Source organism: Chrysochloris asiatica, unplaced genomic scaffold, assembly GCF_000296735.1.
Source record: "Chrysochloris asiatica unplaced genomic scaffold, ChrAsi1.0 scaffold00131, whole genome shotgun sequence".
Classification (NCBI taxonomy): Eukaryota; Metazoa; Chordata; class Mammalia; order Afrosoricida; family Chrysochloridae; genus Chrysochloris; species Chrysochloris asiatica.
The window spans coordinates 313,459-333,661 of record NW_006408649.1 but is presented as its reverse complement, the minus strand read 5'-3'; the positions used below and the strand labels follow the sequence as shown (position 1 = coordinate 333,661).

Here is a 20,203-nt window from a genome sequence, read left to right as displayed (position 1 = left end):
GGAGCTTTTCTGCTGTCTCTTTCCACAGATGTAATAACATTTGATTTCTGTTTATTCTATCTGGTAAGGTCAATGTGTACAGTCGCCTTTTATGATGTTTAAAAAAGGTATTTACAATGAAAAAGTCATTGATCTGTCAAAATTCTATCATGCGATGTCCAGCATCATTTTTATCACCAAAGCCATATTTTCCAACTACAGATCCTTCTTTGTTACTTCCAACTTTTGCATTCTAATTGCCAATAACCATCAATACACTATGATTGCATGTTTGATCAATTTCAGACTGAAGAAACTGACAGAATTCTCCAATTTTATCATCACTTGCTTTAGTGGTTAGTGTATAAATCTGAATAATAGTGGTATTAACTGGTCTTGCTTGTAAGCATATGGATATTATCCTATCACAGACATCATTGTACTTCAAGAGAGATCTTGATATGTTCTTTTTGATGATGAATGTTATGCCATTCCTCTTTCATTTCCGGCATAGTGAACCATGTGATTGACAGATTCAAAATGACCAATACGAGTCCATTTTAGCTCACTCATGCCTAGGATATTTATTTTATGCATTCCATTTCATCTTTGACAATTTCAAATCTTCCTCGATTCATACTTCGTACATTCAATGTTCTAATTATTAATGGATGTTTTTAACTGTTTCTCTTCACTTTGAGTTGGGCCCCATCAGCAAATGAAGGTCCTGAAGGCTTTACTCCATTTGTGTTATCACAGTCAACTCTTTTTACTTTGAAGAGACAGTTCTTCTCCAGTTGTATTTTGAGTGCCTTACAACCTGAGGGGCTCACCTTCCAGCATTATATCTGACAGTATTCTGGTGCTCTTCATCATGTTTCAATATTCAATATACTGGTGCTGACAGTGTTCCACTGCTATTCATAAGGTTTCCAATGACTGAAATAGTCAGAAGCAGTCTGTCTCTCTTTGTTCCTAGTCTGTCTTCTTTTGGAAACCCAGTTGAAACATGCCCACTGTGGGTGACCTTGCTGGTCTTTAAAATACCTGCGGTAAGTCTTCCAGAATCACAGCAACACTCAAGTCACCACCAGAGTACGACAAACGGACGGACGAGTGGTGATCCTTCTTCCTAGTCTGTATTTAATACACCAGAGGCATACCCTCCAGCATTACAACCATACACAGTTACCACAGGATAACAACTGACAGATCATTGGTGGTTCCAACTCATACAGATCTTAAATACAGAGTCCAAATGCCCCATGCTTTTGAATCTTTATAGAAAACGACGACCACATCTTTTGCCCATGCAGAATCAGGTGGCTTCCAAATGTCAACCTTTTGGTTCATACCCGTGTACTTTATCCATGCACCATCAGGGCTCCTCCACCTTAACATTAAACCAGAAACTAAACCACCAAATGCACTAATACCATTGGGTCAGTTGTGACTCATAGCAACTCAATACAGGGTTTCTGAGACTGCAAATCTTTATAGGAGCAGACAGTCTCATCCTCATCTTATCCCCATGGAGCAGCTGGTAGACTTGAATCACCAACCTTATGCTTACCAGTCCAATGCTTATTTATTCTATGGCACTAACAAGGCTCCTGCTCTAAAATCAATTATAGGTTAAATTGCAGGTTTTAGAACTTGGGTCATATAAAATGTTCATAGCTGAGAAAATGATTTTTGAAGCATGAAATCATTATGGAGTTGGTAGCCCTGGCAGAGCTGTAGGCACATGCTCTCGTGCTAGGCTGCTAAATACAAGGATGGTGGTTTAAAAACATCAGACATTTTTCAGGAGAAAGATGAGGTTGTCTGCTCCTATAGAGATCTACAGTCTTGGGAAGGCTACATAGGGTTTCTATGAATTGGAATCAATTTGATATCAGCAGGTTCTATTGGTTGTTATTGCTGTTGTTAAGTGCCATCAAGTCAGTTCGAACTCATAGCAACCCTGCATAGTGTTTCTGAGGAGTGGCTGGTGAGCTTGAGCTACCATATGCAAAAGCTGAATTTAGACCTTTACCTCTAACCATACACAAATTTTAATTCAATATGTTTATAGATTTAAATGTAAGAGCCAAAATTATAAAATTTTTAGAAAAAAGAATAGTGATAAATCTTCAGGATCTTGGGTTAGGCACAGATTTTATAGGTGTAGCATCCAAAGCATAAACAATAAAAGAAATACTGATAAGCTGGTCTTAAGCAAAAATTACAACTTTGGCACTTCAAACGCCACCATTAAGAAAGTGAAAAGTCAGTCAGAGACTGAGAGAAAAATGTTTAAAATCATGCATCTGATACAAGACTTTTCTCCAAAATATAGAAACAGACCTTAAACTCAACAGTGTGAAGAAAACTACTCTAGTTAAAAACAAATAATAAAAAAGTGGGGGGCAGGACAAAATATTTTTGTAAGTTCTGACCCTGCATAGGGTTTCCCAAGCTACAAACTTTTGTGGAAGCAGAAAGTTTAATATATATATATACACATATTTTTTGCTGTAGAGACAGTAGCTGGTAGATTTAAACTGATGATTGTGTGGTTTACAGTCCAGTGCTCATCCTATGGAACCACCATGTTCCCACATTAGTTATTTTGGAAATGAACACCAAAATCATAATGTTATACCACTCACACTCTTGAGAATGTCTATGACAAAAAAAAGAAGTAACAAGTGTTAGTGACGATACGGGGCACCTGCACTTTGCTATAATCTTGGTGGCAATGTAAAATGGTACAAACACTCTGAAAAACAGTTTGTCATTTCAAACGTCAAACAAATTTACCAGAGAATGCAGCAATTTCAATCCTACGTAAATATATAAAAAAATATTAAAAATATATTTATACAAAGACTGACACAGAATGTTTATAGCAATATTATTCAAAATAGTTTAAAAGTGGAAACAACCCAAATGGATAAATAAAAGGTCGGCCACTGCACAGAAATGTAACTACCATTTTGCTCACTTTCATTTAAATATTACTACAAGACCCATTTATGAATTTAAAATAGCTCTATAAGGCCAAGTCTAAATTACAAACGTGAATTTGTCCAGTTTTATATATCTGCAGCAACTTAAAATGCTCATAACAGTTTTCTTAGAGTAAAAATGGTTTTTAAATGGAAACTTTGCATACACTTCATTTCTAACTCTAATTAGATTTATCTGGGGAAAATACCATTGGTTGAGGATATAACTAATACCAACTAAACAAAACTAAACAAAATGTTCATGTATTCTAAGAGCTGGAATAGTGGTACATCTAAAAAGCACAATAATCACAATTAACAAGAAACTGGAAAATGGTAATTTTGGTAGCTATTCACAAATTATGCATTTTGTTCTATTTATAAAAAATAAAAATCTTGTTCACAAGGATAATAGCAATATCTTCAAACTTTCAGTTCTACTTTTATTAATGTGCGTAGCACTGAATACCAATTACATCTTTACTCTGCTAGGATATATAAATAAAAATCATTATTTTTACAACTAAAGTAATGAAATTCTGAGTATTAAGCAGATTACACATAAAGTCAGCTCTCACTTATGAGTTATAATTTAATGTGGTTATTATATCTACTGTTAATGTGCAACACATGGCATCTTATAGCTAAGCACTATATTTTAATCCAATAATCGTAGCTGTTATCTCCTGAAATGTGCTTCATGAATCAAAGCTTTAATGTGTTCATTGAGGGTTTGAATTAGCACTTCATGAGATCTAGATCTATTACAACTTGTGGCAAGAGGACAAAGGAAACGGAAAAGTTTTAAAGAGCCACACACACACAAAAGCAAAAGACAAACATTTTGAAAGAATTCCTTTCCTTGCTAAGTGGACCATGTAGAGGACTGCTGGTGATCTCCTTCATTTAGTAAAGAGGTTTCAATGGGACAATGTGTGCTCACTTGTGGTAGCATAACATGCCCTACTCCAAAGAAGCTACCACAGGACCAGACTGACACTTTTAATTAGTTGCAAAGAAGAAAAAAGGAAACTCAAATGGCACTAATGGCTTCTTATGGATTTTATAAAGAAGGAAGGGGGTTTAGAATAAATTGCATACCTGAGTGCAACAGAAGAGCTTTGCAGTTCTATATTGAACAGAAACATGATTCATCTCTTACACTGACTAAAACATAACAGGATCTCAAATAATCATTACAGCCCAGACATAGGAGGCAAATAGAAAATTCCTTATTTTTAAGGCTAAAATATCCTTCTTAATTCCTTTTACCACAGATTAATCTTTAGGTAGAGTCCTGGTGTGGTAATATAGGATAAGAACTGGACTGCTAACAACAAGGTTGGTGGTTCAAACCCATCAATCGTTCCTCAGAAACACTGAATGGGATCACTGTGAGTCAGAACTGACTCACTGGACTTAACAACAACAACAACAACAATTTTCATGCAGTGGGGATTGCCAACTGAGGTTTATCAAGTATTTACTAGGAACTTATTATGTGGCAAGCACTGTATGGAGAGACTACAAAGATAAAATGTCCCAGTTATCCTATCGTATCATACAAGTGCTGAAACACAATCATGTATGAATGATTGGGAAACACAGAGGTAGGAGCAATTTAGAGGGCTCAAAATAATGTTTACTAAGAAAATGATACTTCAGATGGGATCAGGGTAAGTAAAATTACCAGAAGAAAAGACACAAGGAGCAATACAGGCACAGAAAAGTCTAATGATACACCAAATGACTGAAACAGCCTCCTCAGAGACTGCTGGTATTGAATGTGACTAGAACACAGCACATGCTTGAAAGGTATGAGAAGAGATGAGGCTAGAGAAACATGCTGATTTCAAAATGTGACTGGACAAGTAGGGCGCGATCAGGAGTTCAAAAGATGCAATGCTTTGGATGATCTCATGAAAAATGTGTCTTAAGTTGGACCATGCTAGGTGGTAAAACTGGACCTTGCTAATCCACAGAACAGAGTCCTGGTGTGGCGCTGTGGGTTAATGCACGGGACTGCAAAGTCGTTTGAATCTCAAGGTGAGTGGTTCAAGCTCACCAGCTGCTCCTTGGAAACCCTATACAGGGTTGCTATGGGTTGGAATCGACTTGACGGCATTCAACAACTACAACAACAACCCACAGAACATCTAGTCAATACTGGCTAATATAAGAATTGTTCTGAATATCATGCAGAAAATATCCTAAAAGTGCTTTGAGTTACAATGAGAGAAAACCAAACAGTAGCTAATTGTTGGAACTACAACAAGTCAAATGCATCTACACCACTCTTGTTAAGTGCCACAAAATCAGTTTTACACATAGTGACTCTGTATAGGGTTTCCAAGAGCAGCTGGTGGGTTTGAACCACTGACCTTGAAGTTAACAGTTTAGTGTTTATCCAATACCACTCTAGGCTACAGGAATTTGCTCTGCATTCTGCAATTGTTAAGGTTTTTTGATCACTTGGCTGGGTCTGAATTCTCAGTTAGCAATTGTTGTTGTTATCGTTAAGTGCCATCGAGTCGGTTCCGACCCATAACGACCCTGTACAGGGTTTCCAAGGCTGTCAATCTTTACGGGAGCAGAAAGCCTCGTCTTTCTCCCGTGGAGCGGCTGGTAGTTTCGAACAGCTGACTTTAAGGTTCGCAGCCCGTTTCATAACCACTAAGCTACCAGAGCTCCTTCAGTTAGCAATTAAGAAGCAGTAATCACCTCCATGATGAAATCTAATATAATGTATGATCTTACATAATCACCCCATTTGTTGTAAATTCTCATTGCTATTAATAAAGAAACTCTAGTAGTGTAGTGGGTTACAAGATGGGCTGCTAACTGCAGGTCAGCAGTTCAAATCTACCATCTGCTCCATGGGAGAAACATGAGGCTTTCTGTTCCAATAAAGATTATCAGCATCGGAAACCCTATACAGGAAGACTATGAGTCGGAAATGACTCCATGATACATAACCACCACCAGCATAGTATTAATTAGGTCAGATGCAATTTATAAGTTGAATCTCAAGTTTTGCGATATTCAAGAGATTAAATAGGCAAGCAGGGCTCTGAGGGACAGACTGTCACCAGGAAAGAAAAAGTAAAAGTGAAGTTGTCATCTGAACCTGGGAACATAAACTATGAAGCTCCTGTTGTTGTTATGTGTCACTGAGTTGGTTCCAATTCATAGCAGCTCTGCATAGGATTCCCAAAGGGTGGCTGGTGGTTTGAGCCATGAAGAAATGTAGGACCTACAGGTGATGAAAAGAGGCAGGGACCTTTCCTTAGAGCTGGCAGTCTGCATCCTGCATTCTAGCCTCCTAAACTGTGAGAGGATACATTGGTTACAGTCATCTACTTGTGCTATTTCTATTACAGCAGCACTAGAAAACAAAGCTAAATTCCATCTATGAAAGGCGTAAAATCAAAAGATTTTATTACCTTTAATATTAAGGATAGAACACAAACCTCTACAAGGTATCGATTCTTTCTAACTAGCCTCATGTGGCTGTTTAACTTTGATTTATGGAAATTTTTATTGTGAATTGAGTGAGGTTTACAGAGAAGACCTTCAGCTTTAGCTCCACCAAATCATACACTTTGTTTCGGCTCAATGATTACAAATCACTCCATGTAATAACAGTTATCCCACTTCCACACTGGGATTCTCATTTCCCTTCCACCCTTTCTGTCCCTTTGTGACTTTGTCCTTAGGTAAATATGTTGCTCATCTTGAATAGGTGATCACTCCATAGTGAGTATACTTTACTAGTATTGTTGCCCCCACTATATACATATCTACTGGTTGGCTGAAACTTGGGCCATGAGGGTGAGTTCCATTCCAGACCTAAAGGGTGGTTGTTGGCATAGTTTCAGGTTCTTCCAGTTTCCTTCTAAATAGTAAACATGGCCTTTTTTTTTTTTTTTTTTAGCAATTTTCAGTTTTGATCCACATTTTCTCCCATTCTATATGGATCCATCTAATATGATCTCTTTCAGAGCAGCTGATAGTGGTAGCTGGGCAACATCTAGTTTACCAGTTCTCAGAGTCATGGTGACTGATGTTCACATTTTCCATTTGTACACTGGACTAGCTGACTCCAAACATCTTCAAATTTTCATTACTCTTCTTTCTTCCACAAATGGAGAGTCTAATAGTTTACCTTAGATGGATATTCATGTGCTTTACAAATCCTAGTCAATACTCACTAAAGTAGAATGTAAAAATATTCTTTATGGACTGTGCTATGTGGTGATTTCAACTTTAAATTCATTAAAAATAAATGAAATTGAAAACTCAACTATTTAGTTATGTAAGTTATATTTCAAGTGCTCAATACCAACATGAAACTATTGGCTGCTGTACTGTACATATCATACCGTGGTGGTTGTGTGTTGCTGTGAAATTGCCACCCATATTTTAAATACCATCAGGGTCACCAATAGTGGACAGGTCTCAGAAGAGCTTCCAGACTAAGACAAACACAGAAGAAGGAGAAGCAGACTACATCTGAAAGTTCAGCCCTGAAAATCTTATGAATAGCTGCAGAACAATGCCAGATATAGTACAAGATGGTAAAAACATTATGAATAGTAGTAGAATGTTTTCAAATATAGTGCCAGAAGATCAGAACCTTACTTAAGATGAACTCCCAGAAATTCAAGCAGGAATCAGAAAAGGACATGGAGCTAGTGATATCATTAGTAAAGTGAGATGGATCTTGGCTCAAAGTAGAGAATACCAAAATGATGCTTATTTGTGCTTTATTGACTAGGCAAAGACTTTGACTATGTGGATTATGACAAACTATGGATAACATTTCAAAGAATGGGTGTTGTACAACATTTAAGTAAGTTCATGAAGACCACATAGACCAAGAAGCAATTATTAGAACATAACAAGGGTATATTGAATGGTTTAAAATCAGTAAAGGTGTGCATGAGAGATGTATCCTTTCACCAAAATTAAGATCTTTATGGTGAGCTAACAACCCCAGATGCTGGAACATATGAAGAAGGTGGCATCAGGATTGGAGGAAGACTCATTAACAACTTGTGATACACAGATGTTACTACTTTGCTTGCTGAAAGCAAAGAGAAATTAAAATATCTACTGAGGAAGATCAAAAATCCAGCCTTCAGTTTGGGTTGCACCTACATTAATTTAAAGAAAACAAAAATACTAAAAACTGGACCACAAAATAATATCATGATAAAGGCAGAAAAGATTGATGCTGTCAAATACATAATTTTGCTTGGATCCACTATCAACACTCATGGAAGCTTGGTGTTGTTGTTTTTAGGTGCGATCAAGTCAGTACTGACTCATATGCACAACAGAACGAAATACTGCCCAGTTGTGGGCCAACCTCACAATTGTTGCTATGCCTAAGCCCATTGCTGCCCGCTACTGTGCCAATCCATCCCGTTGGGGGGCGGTCTTCCTCTTTTTCTCCAACTCTCCGCTTTACCAAACATGGTATCCTTCTCCAGTGACTGGTCCCTCCTGATAATATGCCTGAATTATGAGACTTGAAGATTGGCCATCCTGGATTCTTCCAAGGAACACTCTGGTTGCACTTCTTCCAACACAGATTTGTTTGTTCTATTGGAACGCCATGGTACTTTTAATATTGTCCTCCAATTCCATAACTCAAATGCACCAATTCTTCTATAATCTTTCTTATTCATTGCCCAACTTTCACATTTCACATTTTACTGAAAATACCATGGTTTTCAATCTTAATCTTCAAATTGACATCCTTACTCTTCAACACATAAAAGAGGTCTTGTACAGCAGATTGCTTAATGCAACACATCGCTTGACTGCTGCTTACATGAGTGCTGATAGTTGATCCAAGCAAAATGACATCTTTGACAACTTAATCTTCTCTTTATTTATGTGAATATTGTTTATTGGTCCAGTGGTGAGGATTTCTGTGTGTTTTTTTTACATACAGGTACAACCCATACCAAAGGTTGTGGTCTTTGATCTTCATCAATAAGTATGTTAAGTCCTTCTTCACTTTCAGCAAGCAAGACTGTATCATCAGTATATCACAGGTTGTTCATAAGTCTTCCTCCAATTCTGATAATTTTCTTCATATAATCCATCTTTACAGATTATTTGCTCAGCATAAAAACTGAATAAGTATGGTGAAAGAATGCAACCTTGATGCACACCTTTCCTAATTTTAAACCATGTGGTGTTGCCTTGTTCTGTTCGAACAACTGTCTCTTGGTCTATGTACAGGTTCCTCATGAGCACAATTCAATGTTCTAGAATATGGATACTTCGCAATGTTATCCATAGGTTGTCACAGTAAACTCAAAATGAAGAGAAACAGCTGTAAACATCCATTAATAATCAGAACATGGAATGTACGAGGAATGAATCTAGGAAAATTGGAAATTGTCAAAAATTAAATGGAACACATAAACATCGATATCTTAGGCATTAGTGACTTGAAATGGCCTGGTACTGGCCATTTTGAATCTGACAGTCACATGGTTTACTAAGCTGAGAATGACAAATTGAATAGGAATGTCATTCCTCTTCAATTCATTCATCATCAAAGAGAAGATTTCAATATCTGTCATGAAGTATAACACTGTCTGTAATAGGATAATATCCATACGTCCACAAGGAAGAACAGTTAATACCACTATTATTCAGATTAACACACCAACCACTAAAGCATGAAACTATGATGAAAATGAAGAATTCTACCAATTTCTTCAGTCTGAAATTGATAAAACATGCAATCAAGATGTCTTGATAATTACTGACGATTGGAATGCAAAGGTTGGAAACAAAGAAGAAGGATCAGTGGTTGAAAAATATGGTGTTGCCGACAAAAACAATGCTGGCCATCATATGATAGAATTTTGCAAGACCAGTGACTTGATGATTGCAAATACACCTCATGGAAGCAGCAATCAAGAAATCAAACAATGCACTGCATTTGGCAAATCTGGTGTACAAGATCTCTTCAAAGTGCTAAAGAGCAAAGATATCACTTTAAGGACTAAGGTGTGCCTGACCCAAACCATGGTATTTTCAACTGTCCCATATACATATGAAAGTAGGACAATGAATACAGAAGCCTGTAGAAGAATCAATGTATTTGAATTAGGGTTTTGGATAGAGAATATTAAAAATACCATGGAGAGCCAGAAGAAAAACAAATCTGTAATGAAAGAAGTACAGCCAGAATGACTCCTTAGAAGCCAGTTTGGTGAGACTTCCTCTCATACTTCAGACAAGTTATCAGGAGAGACCAGTCTCTAGAGAAGGTCTCATGCTTGGTAATGTGGAAGGTTTGCAGAAAAGAGGAAGACCCCCAACGAGATGAATTGACATAGTGGCAGATACAATAGGTTCAAGCGTAATAACTGTGAGGATACACAGGATCATGCAGTGTTTCATTCTATTGTGCACAAGGTCTCTATGAATCCAAACCAACTCATCAGCACCTAACAATAACATAATGTACAGCACAGTTACAGAACATTTCCGTTACTTCAGAAAGTTCTATAGTCTTTATTAGAGTAGAAACTGGAGAAAGAAATCTTAACAACTAAATGTATAAATTTCTTTGGGATCCTCAGATCATTTACTTCTCAACAGGGGAACACATTGTAGTCAATATGTTTGTCAAACTGAATTTTGATACAAAAGAGTTAAAGAAATGGAACAGTTCCAACTCTGAGCAAAAACAAAAGATATTGGCCCTAACTCCATTAATAAATTTCACACCTGAACCTTTATATCAGAATTCTAAAAGTAACCATCTAATACATAACAATTAATGAATCTGTCAAGATGGATACATTGAATTTAAAATAAGAAAAAAAAAATTACAATAGATGTTTTCTGAAATGTTGTTGTTACATTCCATTGAGTACGTTCCAACCCATAGCAACCCTGGTACAGGGTTTCCGAGGCTGTAAATCTTTACGGGAGCAGAAAGCCTCATCTCTCTCCCGCAGAATGGCTGGTAGTTTCAAACTGCTGACCTTAAGGTTTGCAGCCCAATTTGTAACCACTATGCTACATACATAACTATTAATGCATAACTATTAATGAGTCTGCCAAGATGGATACACTGAATTTAAAACAAGAAAAAAATTACCACAACAGATGTTTTCTAAAATAGTTACTAAAAAAATGAATGACAATTTACACTTTGAAAGCAAAGCTCACCATTTAAAGGAACTCTATGGAAAACAAATCTATTAAAAGGATTATCTATAACCTCTAATTTATTCAGCTAGAACGTCAGAAACTGGACTACTTTTCTTATGAAATGCCAACTCCATATTGCTAAAATAGTCATAAAGAGTTAAACGCCATGGGGCAAACTTTGACAAATACAGAGATACATCAGTGTGGGTATATATTTCCTTGTCTAATGACATCCTAAGGTAGTGTCTTGTTGCTGTTGTTGTTCATTGTGGTCCAGTCAGTTCCTACACATACTGACCCTGCATAGGGTTTCCTAGTTCCAGCAGATGGATTTGAATCACCACCTGGAGGTTCAAATAAACCATGTGGTTGAGTGCTTATCCTACAGTGCCACACTAGGTTTAGACAAATTTTATTAATAGAATCTCAAAAAGGAAAGGGAAAAAGACAAAAATCAAATCGAAATTAGGAAAGATAATTGAACAGGTAAAAAGAGGATTTCTCATTCTGCCTCTATATCATCAGCAATCAGGAAAATACAAATCAAAATCACAGTTAGAAATCACCAAATAGTTGGACTTCTAGTATGGTACTGTAGGATAAGGATGGGACTGTGACCCACAGGGTCAGTGGTTCAAATCTACCAGCTGCTCTTTGGGAACCCTATATAGGATCACGATAAATCGCAACCAATTTGACAGCACGTAACAAGAACAAATGTCCAAAGTGGTTGTATTGATTGATAATTTTTTCTGTTATATATAAGGTTGTTTTGAGTTGGAACTAACTCAACCGCACAGAACAACAATGAAGGTAAAATTTAGAATAAGGTATCTTGTGGTTGCTTTTAAGTGCCATGGAATCGGTTCCGACCCATAGCGACCCTGAACAGGGTTTCCGAAGCTGTAAATCTTTACGGGAGCCTCTTCTTTCTCCTGCAGAGCAGCTAGTAGTTTTGAACTGCTGACCTTGCGGTTCGCAGCCCAATTCGTAACCACTACGCTACCAGAGCTCCTTAGTTTAGAAAATTAAAAATACCAAGTTTCTGAGTATTGTAAAGCATTGGTGTAACTGTCAATCCCACACACTGCTACTGAAAGTGTGTTTCTGTACACTGACTTAGGAAAATCATTTGGCTAAAGGTGATCATATACAGAGCCGAAATGTGTAACTTCAGTTCTAGGCATACGCCTAAGATAAATGTGTGCATATGGGCACTAGAGACATGTGATGACAGCAGCTTATTTTTAGTAGTCGAAATTGAAAATAACCCAATGTCAGTCAATAGTTGTTGTTAGGTACCATCGAATTAGCACCAACTCATAGCGACCTTATGCACAGCAGAACAAAACAATGTCCAATCTTGGGCCAACCTCACTACTGTTGCCACACTTGAGTCCATCGATGCTGCCACCTGGCCAATCCATCTCGTTGGGGTCTTTCTCTTTTTCTCTGACCCTCCATCTTACCAAACATGATATCTTTCTCTAGCGACTGTTCCCTCCTGACAATATGTCCAAAGTATGAGAGACAAAGTTTGGCCATCTTGGCCTCTAAGGAGTACTCTGGCTGCACTTCTTCCAAAATGGATCTATTGGTTCTTTTGGCAGTCCATGGCACTTTTAGTATTCTCCTCCAACACCATAACTCAAATTTTTCTATGGTCTCCCTTATTCACTGTCCAGCTTTCGCATACATATGAGGTTACTGACAATACCATGGCTTGAGTCAGGCACTCCTTAGTCCTCAAGCTGACATCTTTGCTCTTTAACACTTTAAAAAGGTCTTGTGCAGCAGATTTGCCTAATGCAATACATAGTCTGATCTCTTGGCTGCTTCCATGAGTGTTGATAGTTGATCCAAGAAGAAGTAAGTCCTTGACAACTTCCATCTTTTCTCTGTTGATAAGAATGTTGTTTATTGGTACAGTAGTGAAGATTTTTGTTTTCTTAACATTGAGATGTAATTCATACCAAAGGCTGTGCTCTTTGATCTTCATCAGTAAATGTTTTAAGTCCTCTTCACTTTCAGAAGCAAGGTTGTATCATCTGCATATTGCAGGTTGTTAATGAGTCTTCCTCCAATCCTGATGCCACGTTTTTCTTCATAGAACCCAGCTTCTCGTATGATTTGCTCAGCATACAGGTTGAATAAGTATGGTGAAAGAATACAACCTTGTCGCACACCTTTCTTAATTTTAAAACATTCATTTAAAACTTCTTAGTCCAGGTACAGATTCCTCATGAGTACAATTAAGTGTTCCAGAATACTCATATTTCACAATGTTGTCCATAGCTTGTCATGATCCACACAATCGAAAGCCTTTACATAGTCAATAAAGCACAGGTAAACATCTTTCTGATATTCTTTTCTTTCAGCCAAGATGCATCGGACATCAGTAATGATATCTTTCATTCCACGGCCTCTTCTGAATCCAGCTTGAACCTCTAGAAGTTCTCTGTCAATGTATGATTGTAGCCATTTCTGTATTACCTTTAGGAAAACTTTACTCGCTTGAGATAGCAAAGAGATTGTCCAATGATTTCTGCATTCCGTTGCGTCACCTCTCTTTGGAATGGACACAAATACGGATCTCTTCCAATCAGTCAGCCAGGTAGTTGTCTTCCAAATTTCTTGGCAGAGATTAGTGAGTGCCTCCTGTGCTGCCTCACTTTCTTGAAAGATTTCAATTTTGATTCCATCAATTCCTGGTGCCTTGTTCTTGTCAGTCAATAGCAGGATGGATAAACTATAATAAACTCACGTAAAAAGTAATTCTATGTAGAATTTTCAAAATGAAAAAACATTAGGAATCTCATAAAAAAATAAAATATAACACTGATTTTAACAAGGTCTACTAAGTACAAAAACAGGAAAAATTAATCTATCATCTTCTTCTTCTTGTTGTAAGTTCTGTCTAGTCAGTTCTAACTCATAGTTACCCAGAGGGGCAGCTGGTGAGTTTCAACGTGGTTAGTAGCATAGTGCTTATTCTACATTACCACACCAGGGCTGCCCTATCCTTTTGTTGTTGTTGTTAAGTGCCATCAAGTCAGTTCCAATGCATAGCAATCCTGTATAGGGTTTCCAAGGAGCGGCTAGTGAGTTTGAACTGCCAATCTTGCAGTTAAAACTGACCTTTCAGTCCAGTGCCTATCCTCTTAGAGGTTCTAAAAATTATCAAGTTAGGTGCTAAAAATATTTTAAAAGAGAAAAAACATTCAAAATCCACAGTAATCTGATAAGATTAGTTGTGTCAGTGGTAATCTGGGAGACGAGAAAAGGTTTAGAAATTACATTGGGAGAAAGTAGGGGGGAATTGTTGAAGGCTGACAATGTGAACTCTTCCCTTGATCTGTGTGGTAGTTCATGGATGTTCTCTTTGGGTAATTTACTGACCTGAACTTTTTGGTTTGTGCACTTTCCTACATAAATGCTGCATTTCACATGTTTAAAAAAAAAAAATGTTAAAAAGGAAAATAGCAGTCTCTACAAATAAAAATACATACACACATACACAACCAGTCTCAAACATAAGGTATTCCCATTCCATCCCATCTTTTTTTGTTTTTGTTGTGTTCTTGGGTATTGTTTGCTTTTTTTTTTTAAGTTTTTATTTTGAATTATGTGTTCATTTCCATGGGAGAACATTATTCATTATCCTCACATTCATCCTATTGTATTTCATTTCATTGTAACAATTACAATCCCCTGCATGCGTCATCAAACAACCAAAGGGTACACCCCACATGCCTGCCCCGTGGCTCCCTCCCTGAGTCCAGAGTCCCCAGCTGCTCCTTCTGTCCACATTATCATCTCTGCTTCCATGCCTGGTGTCACTGCCTCCCTACACAAGGTCCCACACTTTGCTTTTTCCCCTCCTTTGATGGTTCCAGGGATCTCTGCTCCTGGACTGCAAAATCAGCCACTCCTCTCCTTTTGTTACCAAACATTTACATACCTTTCCAACACTCACTGTCAGACCTGAAAGCAATCATTCCCTATTGAACCACAGTAGTCCTTTCTCCTTCACCTTTTATCAACCCCATCCAGACAGTTGGAAACAATTCAGTGGAGATTCTACCTTTCCCCATACCCTCTGGAACTAGGTTCCCTATCGAAAGCTTGTAAGCCAGTCACTTCTTGCCTTTGTAGGCCCCCATTTTGAGTAGCCGATGTCTAGGTTCCCCATCCTTGTTGGTCCTCAATCAACCATGCCTCAATCTTTGTATTCCTGAGCCCTGTTGTTCCATGGTTGTGCTTACATCATTATTTACCTCTGTCCTATTTAGCCCATGGAAACCTGCCTAGCTATTCTCCCATCTGCCTCGTTTTTCCTTTGTCCTTCTTCTTCTAGAGTGTGTCCCATCCCCCCAGCACCCAAGCTATCCTGTGTCTATTCCCTACGCTGTGCTCCACCTTCCCCCACTTCCTCCCCTCACCCCACCCCTACACTCCGGTAACCAACAAAAAAAAATTTTTCCCCCTTTTAATGTCACACCCACCTTGAAGTCTCTTTCTTCTCATCATGACTTACCTCTGGTAGCACTCTACTACTTAACGGTGAAACACTGATATTTCTCTCTCCTTCTGCATGGATCTGGATATTCACTCTTTGATAAAGAATCTGAAACAAGAACGGGATATGTTATAACTTGGTCAAAGAGGAGTTGTGCTTTTAAATTTTCCTTTCTTCACAATGAAGCTTTGAAGTTAAGAACGTACTCCTTTAAAGAAACAAAATGCTGTTTAGTGAACAGTTGTTAGCAAAAGGCTTACTTCAGGACTTCATAAATGGCTTCACAACTATGTAACAGCTTTAGAAGTGGGAATAAACTGAAAAGCCTAATATACAAAGTGATGAATGACTATGAGGTGAAAATGTGAGTCCCACAATCTCTTCACTTATCTACCAGTGTTTCTCTACAAGGGCACTGTGTGCATTTTAGCAGGACAGTTCTTCTTTATGCAGCTCTATCCTGAGCATTTTAGGAAATTTAGCATCCACCCAATTATATTTCACATGATCATTGTTTATATGTTTTATTTTGTCAATTTTTAAGCTCCTCATTACACTCCATAATGTATTTCCTGATAATACGTTCTATTTTCCTTAAACCTGTCTTTTACCTTTTCTTCATTACTGAAAGAAAGCCAACAATACTGTTTTATGTCCTGGTCTCCTCAAATTCCTTTTCACATATGTGATAACCTATCTGTCTTCCATAAATTGAAGGTCTCATATTGTACTATATAATATATACAAGGAGGTGTCAAAAAAAAATTTTAGTGAAGAATTCCATTATCTTTTAATTCCATTTTTCACAAACTTTTTTGAAGAACCTTTGCATATATATAAACACACACACACACATCTACATGCCCACAGACCTCAGATACACATACCCATCAATATACAATTCAGGAGACTATTTTATTGAGAACACTTACTTCTGTCTGCAGAGAGCTGCTAGCTGCCAGAAGACATTCAATGCTGGTAGGAGGGCAATGTGTCAATGCAAAAGCCATGAGCTCCTGCCGAGTAGCCATATCCTGATAACCTTCTGATTGTCCCAACTGGCTACAAACATCCCAACTTTTAGAAAAGCCTGTTAAATTGGCAAGAAAATAAAATTGTTGATTTCCAGAAGAAAACTCAAAAATCTGAGAAATGCAATGAATTTCTGTTCAGGTATGATACTGCCAAAGCAAAATCCTAGTCACTAAGATGATGCACATTATCATATCAGCTTTTATAAAGCCATAAAAATCTAAAATAGACAAGCAAGATAAGGTTGGTCTATTATTCAGAGTTAAATGCTTCTCCAGACAAGCTTTTCCTATAAAGTGATAAATATCAGATTTACAATGACTACAAATAACCTAACAGAATTTTGATGTTGAATAAAAATAAAAAGCTACCTATCTGAATTCTGAAGACTTGAGCTCTAGCCCAATCATACTACTTGGCACTTGTGTGAGTTTAATAAAGTTCTAAATATCAGACTTGCCTCAGTATTATAAAACGGAAAAAAAATTATGCCATTTTCATTCAGTTTACATTAAACAATAAAAGCTCAAGGACAGAGTGCCAAAAATAGCACAGCAGACCCTGACTCCCAGAGGAGGCTTTTTTTCTTATGCAATGTTATACTTGGAATTCTTAAAAGACACTTTTATGCTTATTTTGAAAGAGTTCCAAATAGAATATGGTCATTTTTTCCCCCTAAGTACAAAAGCCATATTCCAGGATAATTCCCCTAAATATATTAAGTAAAAATTAACCCAGGCACAAAAATTAGTACAAAGCTACATAAACAATTTTAGATAAATTATCACCACCTTCTTCCTGACCATTATACGAGGTAGCTTCAGAAATTCATGGAGCAATGGAATGAAAAGATGTTAGATTTTTTTACTGGACTTTTCGAAAACCTGTCATATAATGCTGCAAAATCTGTTGGTTAATATGATATTACATAGCTCTCTTCTGAAATCCTTTTTCTAATGCTGAGATTATGAAGTGCAATCTTCAATGTTCTTTTTTTTTCATTTTCTAAATGCTTAGGACATATACATCTTTGATACCCTTTTTTTAAAGCTGAGATTATGAAGATTAAAGTTCTTATACTTTATCATTTTCTAAGTGTTTATAATGTATATGCACAGGGCTGAGCTATCACAAATGAAGCACTGGGTTTTAAGCACTCAGTAGTAAACTTTTTTCAGACAGTGGGTCAAAAGGTATGTTGGCTTTCAGATATTTAGGAACAGTCATAAAAAGTATACCAAATAATAGGGAGCTCCTAAGTCTATTCTACCTTATTTGTAAGTATGCTGTTTAATAGAGAACTTACTCCACAATAAAATATGGTTGTCCTTCAGAAACGTGAATTAAACTTCAGAATGGAAAAACTTAGGTTTGTGTTAATTACTTAATTTTTAACTTTAGTTTAAAAAGTACTATTACCTGAAAATGAAGTCAAAGAACAGAAATATTGGCTATATAGTAACAAATGAATCAAAAAATCTTTCTTTGACTAAATATAGGAAATGACGTTACACTTACTTACACATATGTTCTTTAAAATATAAGCATGTTGTTAAAAGGCAATGAAAACACACCAAATCTCAGATAAAATACAGTCCCTGAATGGAATAAAGCACTTATAATCATATGAAAGTGCATGACATACAAGCTTATCAGTGGTCATAAACTTTTTCTCAGATTTATCAACAAAATGCAACTGGCTAATAGTTAGTCCAGTATCCTGGTGTGGCGGTGTGGGCTAATGCATCAGATTGCAAAGTCGTTTGAACTGCAAGGTCAGTGGTTCAAGCTCACCAGCTGCTCCTTGGAAACCCTATAAAGGGTCAGAATTGACTCGATGGCACTTAACAACAACAAATAGTCTAACTGATTTCAGAACAATCTTTTCATTATTCATCATGAAAAGAGACATAAGCAAAGTGTTAAAAAAAAAAAAAAAAAGTTGTCCAGTTCACCTGTGGCCATCAGCTCCTGACAATGCATATTGGCTGCTTTGTAGTCATGGAAATGAAGTGCTTGCTCCACTAAAAGAATTAGAACCTGTCCTCTTCTTTCTTCTGAGTCCTCACCTGTAAACACATTCACATGATTTAATGACTGTGGAAGCACCAATTGATATAAAAAGAGTTGAAACAGTTTTCAAATTAATTCAAAACTAAAACAGAGTAGATTTATGGTTTTTTTTTTAAATCACAAGGCCAAAGGTCACAGTGACTTTGACTCTTCAAACTATTTATTAAGTACAAGGTCTCTTAAGAAATTACTGATTAGTAACAACTCCTGATAAGAATTCTGTTGATCATCTCAGAAAATACAAAATTAAAGTTGTTTGCAAACCTACAGAAGTCTGGTATTACTAAGGTTAAGGGAAACAGATGAAATCCATGTATTCAAAAGAAAGCAAGTATAAAGTACTCAAGTAAGTGAATAGCAGATTGAGTGAAAGGATAAAAGTAGTGAAGCAATATTTCTCATCTGAATAGTTCAACAACTAGGATTTAGAACCTACAATGTAAGAGTTGTCCTGAGCACCACAGATCTGAACTATACAGATGTATGCATTTGTTGTTGTTCTTCTTCAGTGTCATTGAGTTGGTTCCGACCCATAGTGACCCTGGACAGGGTTTCCTAGGAGCAGCCGGTGAGCTTGAACTGCCAACCTTGCAGTTCAGACGAACTTTGCAGTCTAGCACATTAACCTGCAGTGCCACTCCAGGACTCCATATAACAGGATGGAAAATGATACATATAATGTGTCTTAAACTAAGCCTTGAAGTCCTGGTGTGGCACTGTAGGATACACACTGGATTGCTAACAGCCAGGTTGGTGAGTCAGACCCACCAATTGTTCCTTGGAAACATCATAAAGAGACAGTATGAGTAGGAACCAACTCAACTGCACTTAACAACAAGCAACTATGCCTTAAACAACTTTACCTGAGCAACTAGAACCACTACAACATTACAATGGTACCCAACAAATTGCCTGCATTTAATTACACTCTTTTCCTCCTTAAGTGCTAATAGAATGAAAGGAAGTGTCAGTAAGCAATAAATGAAGGATGCATTTTCTTACTTTAACTACATTACAAATTAGCACCCATTTGTCTTGAGTATGTCAAATTAAAACTTTTAGTAATGGGCAATATTTTCTGTACACTAACAAAACCTATTTGCATATTAATATACAAGATAGTCATTAATTTTTGAAATAAATCTATCAGAATCTCATTTATAAAAGGGCAATTCATAGCAGTTTCATTTTTAAACACCTTGGCTAATTGTTTTCTGACATTTTGCCCTCTGGATGGAATATCTGTAATTACAAATTATAATACATGATCATTATAAGAGAGGGGAAAAAACCTTAAATGCAAATTGGATATTGTCACCAACAGTGGTAATCTTTTATCACAAGGAAATGTCTAGATTCTGAGAACATATACTAAAACTCAGCTCATGTAAACAGAAAGATCTTAAAATTATTTTTC

At 36.9% G+C, this 20,203-nt stretch overlaps 1 protein-coding gene across 1 annotated transcript in view; it reads right to left on the bottom strand.

Moving 5' to 3' along the window:
• Positions 1–20,203, bottom strand: part of NBAS (neuroblastoma amplified sequence) — a gene marked incomplete at its 5' end in the record, with an annotated part of 556,069 nt that overhangs the window by 263,819 nt on the left and 272,047 nt on the right. Inside the window, 3 exons of the mRNA XM_006869470.1 lie at positions 15,700–15,789; positions 16,614–16,771; positions 18,669–18,782. Coding sequence (XP_006869532.1) covers positions 15,700–15,789; positions 16,614–16,771; positions 18,669–18,782 — 362 coding nt within the window. The remainder of the gene's footprint in view (positions 1–15,699; positions 15,790–16,613; positions 16,772–18,668; positions 18,783–20,203) is intronic.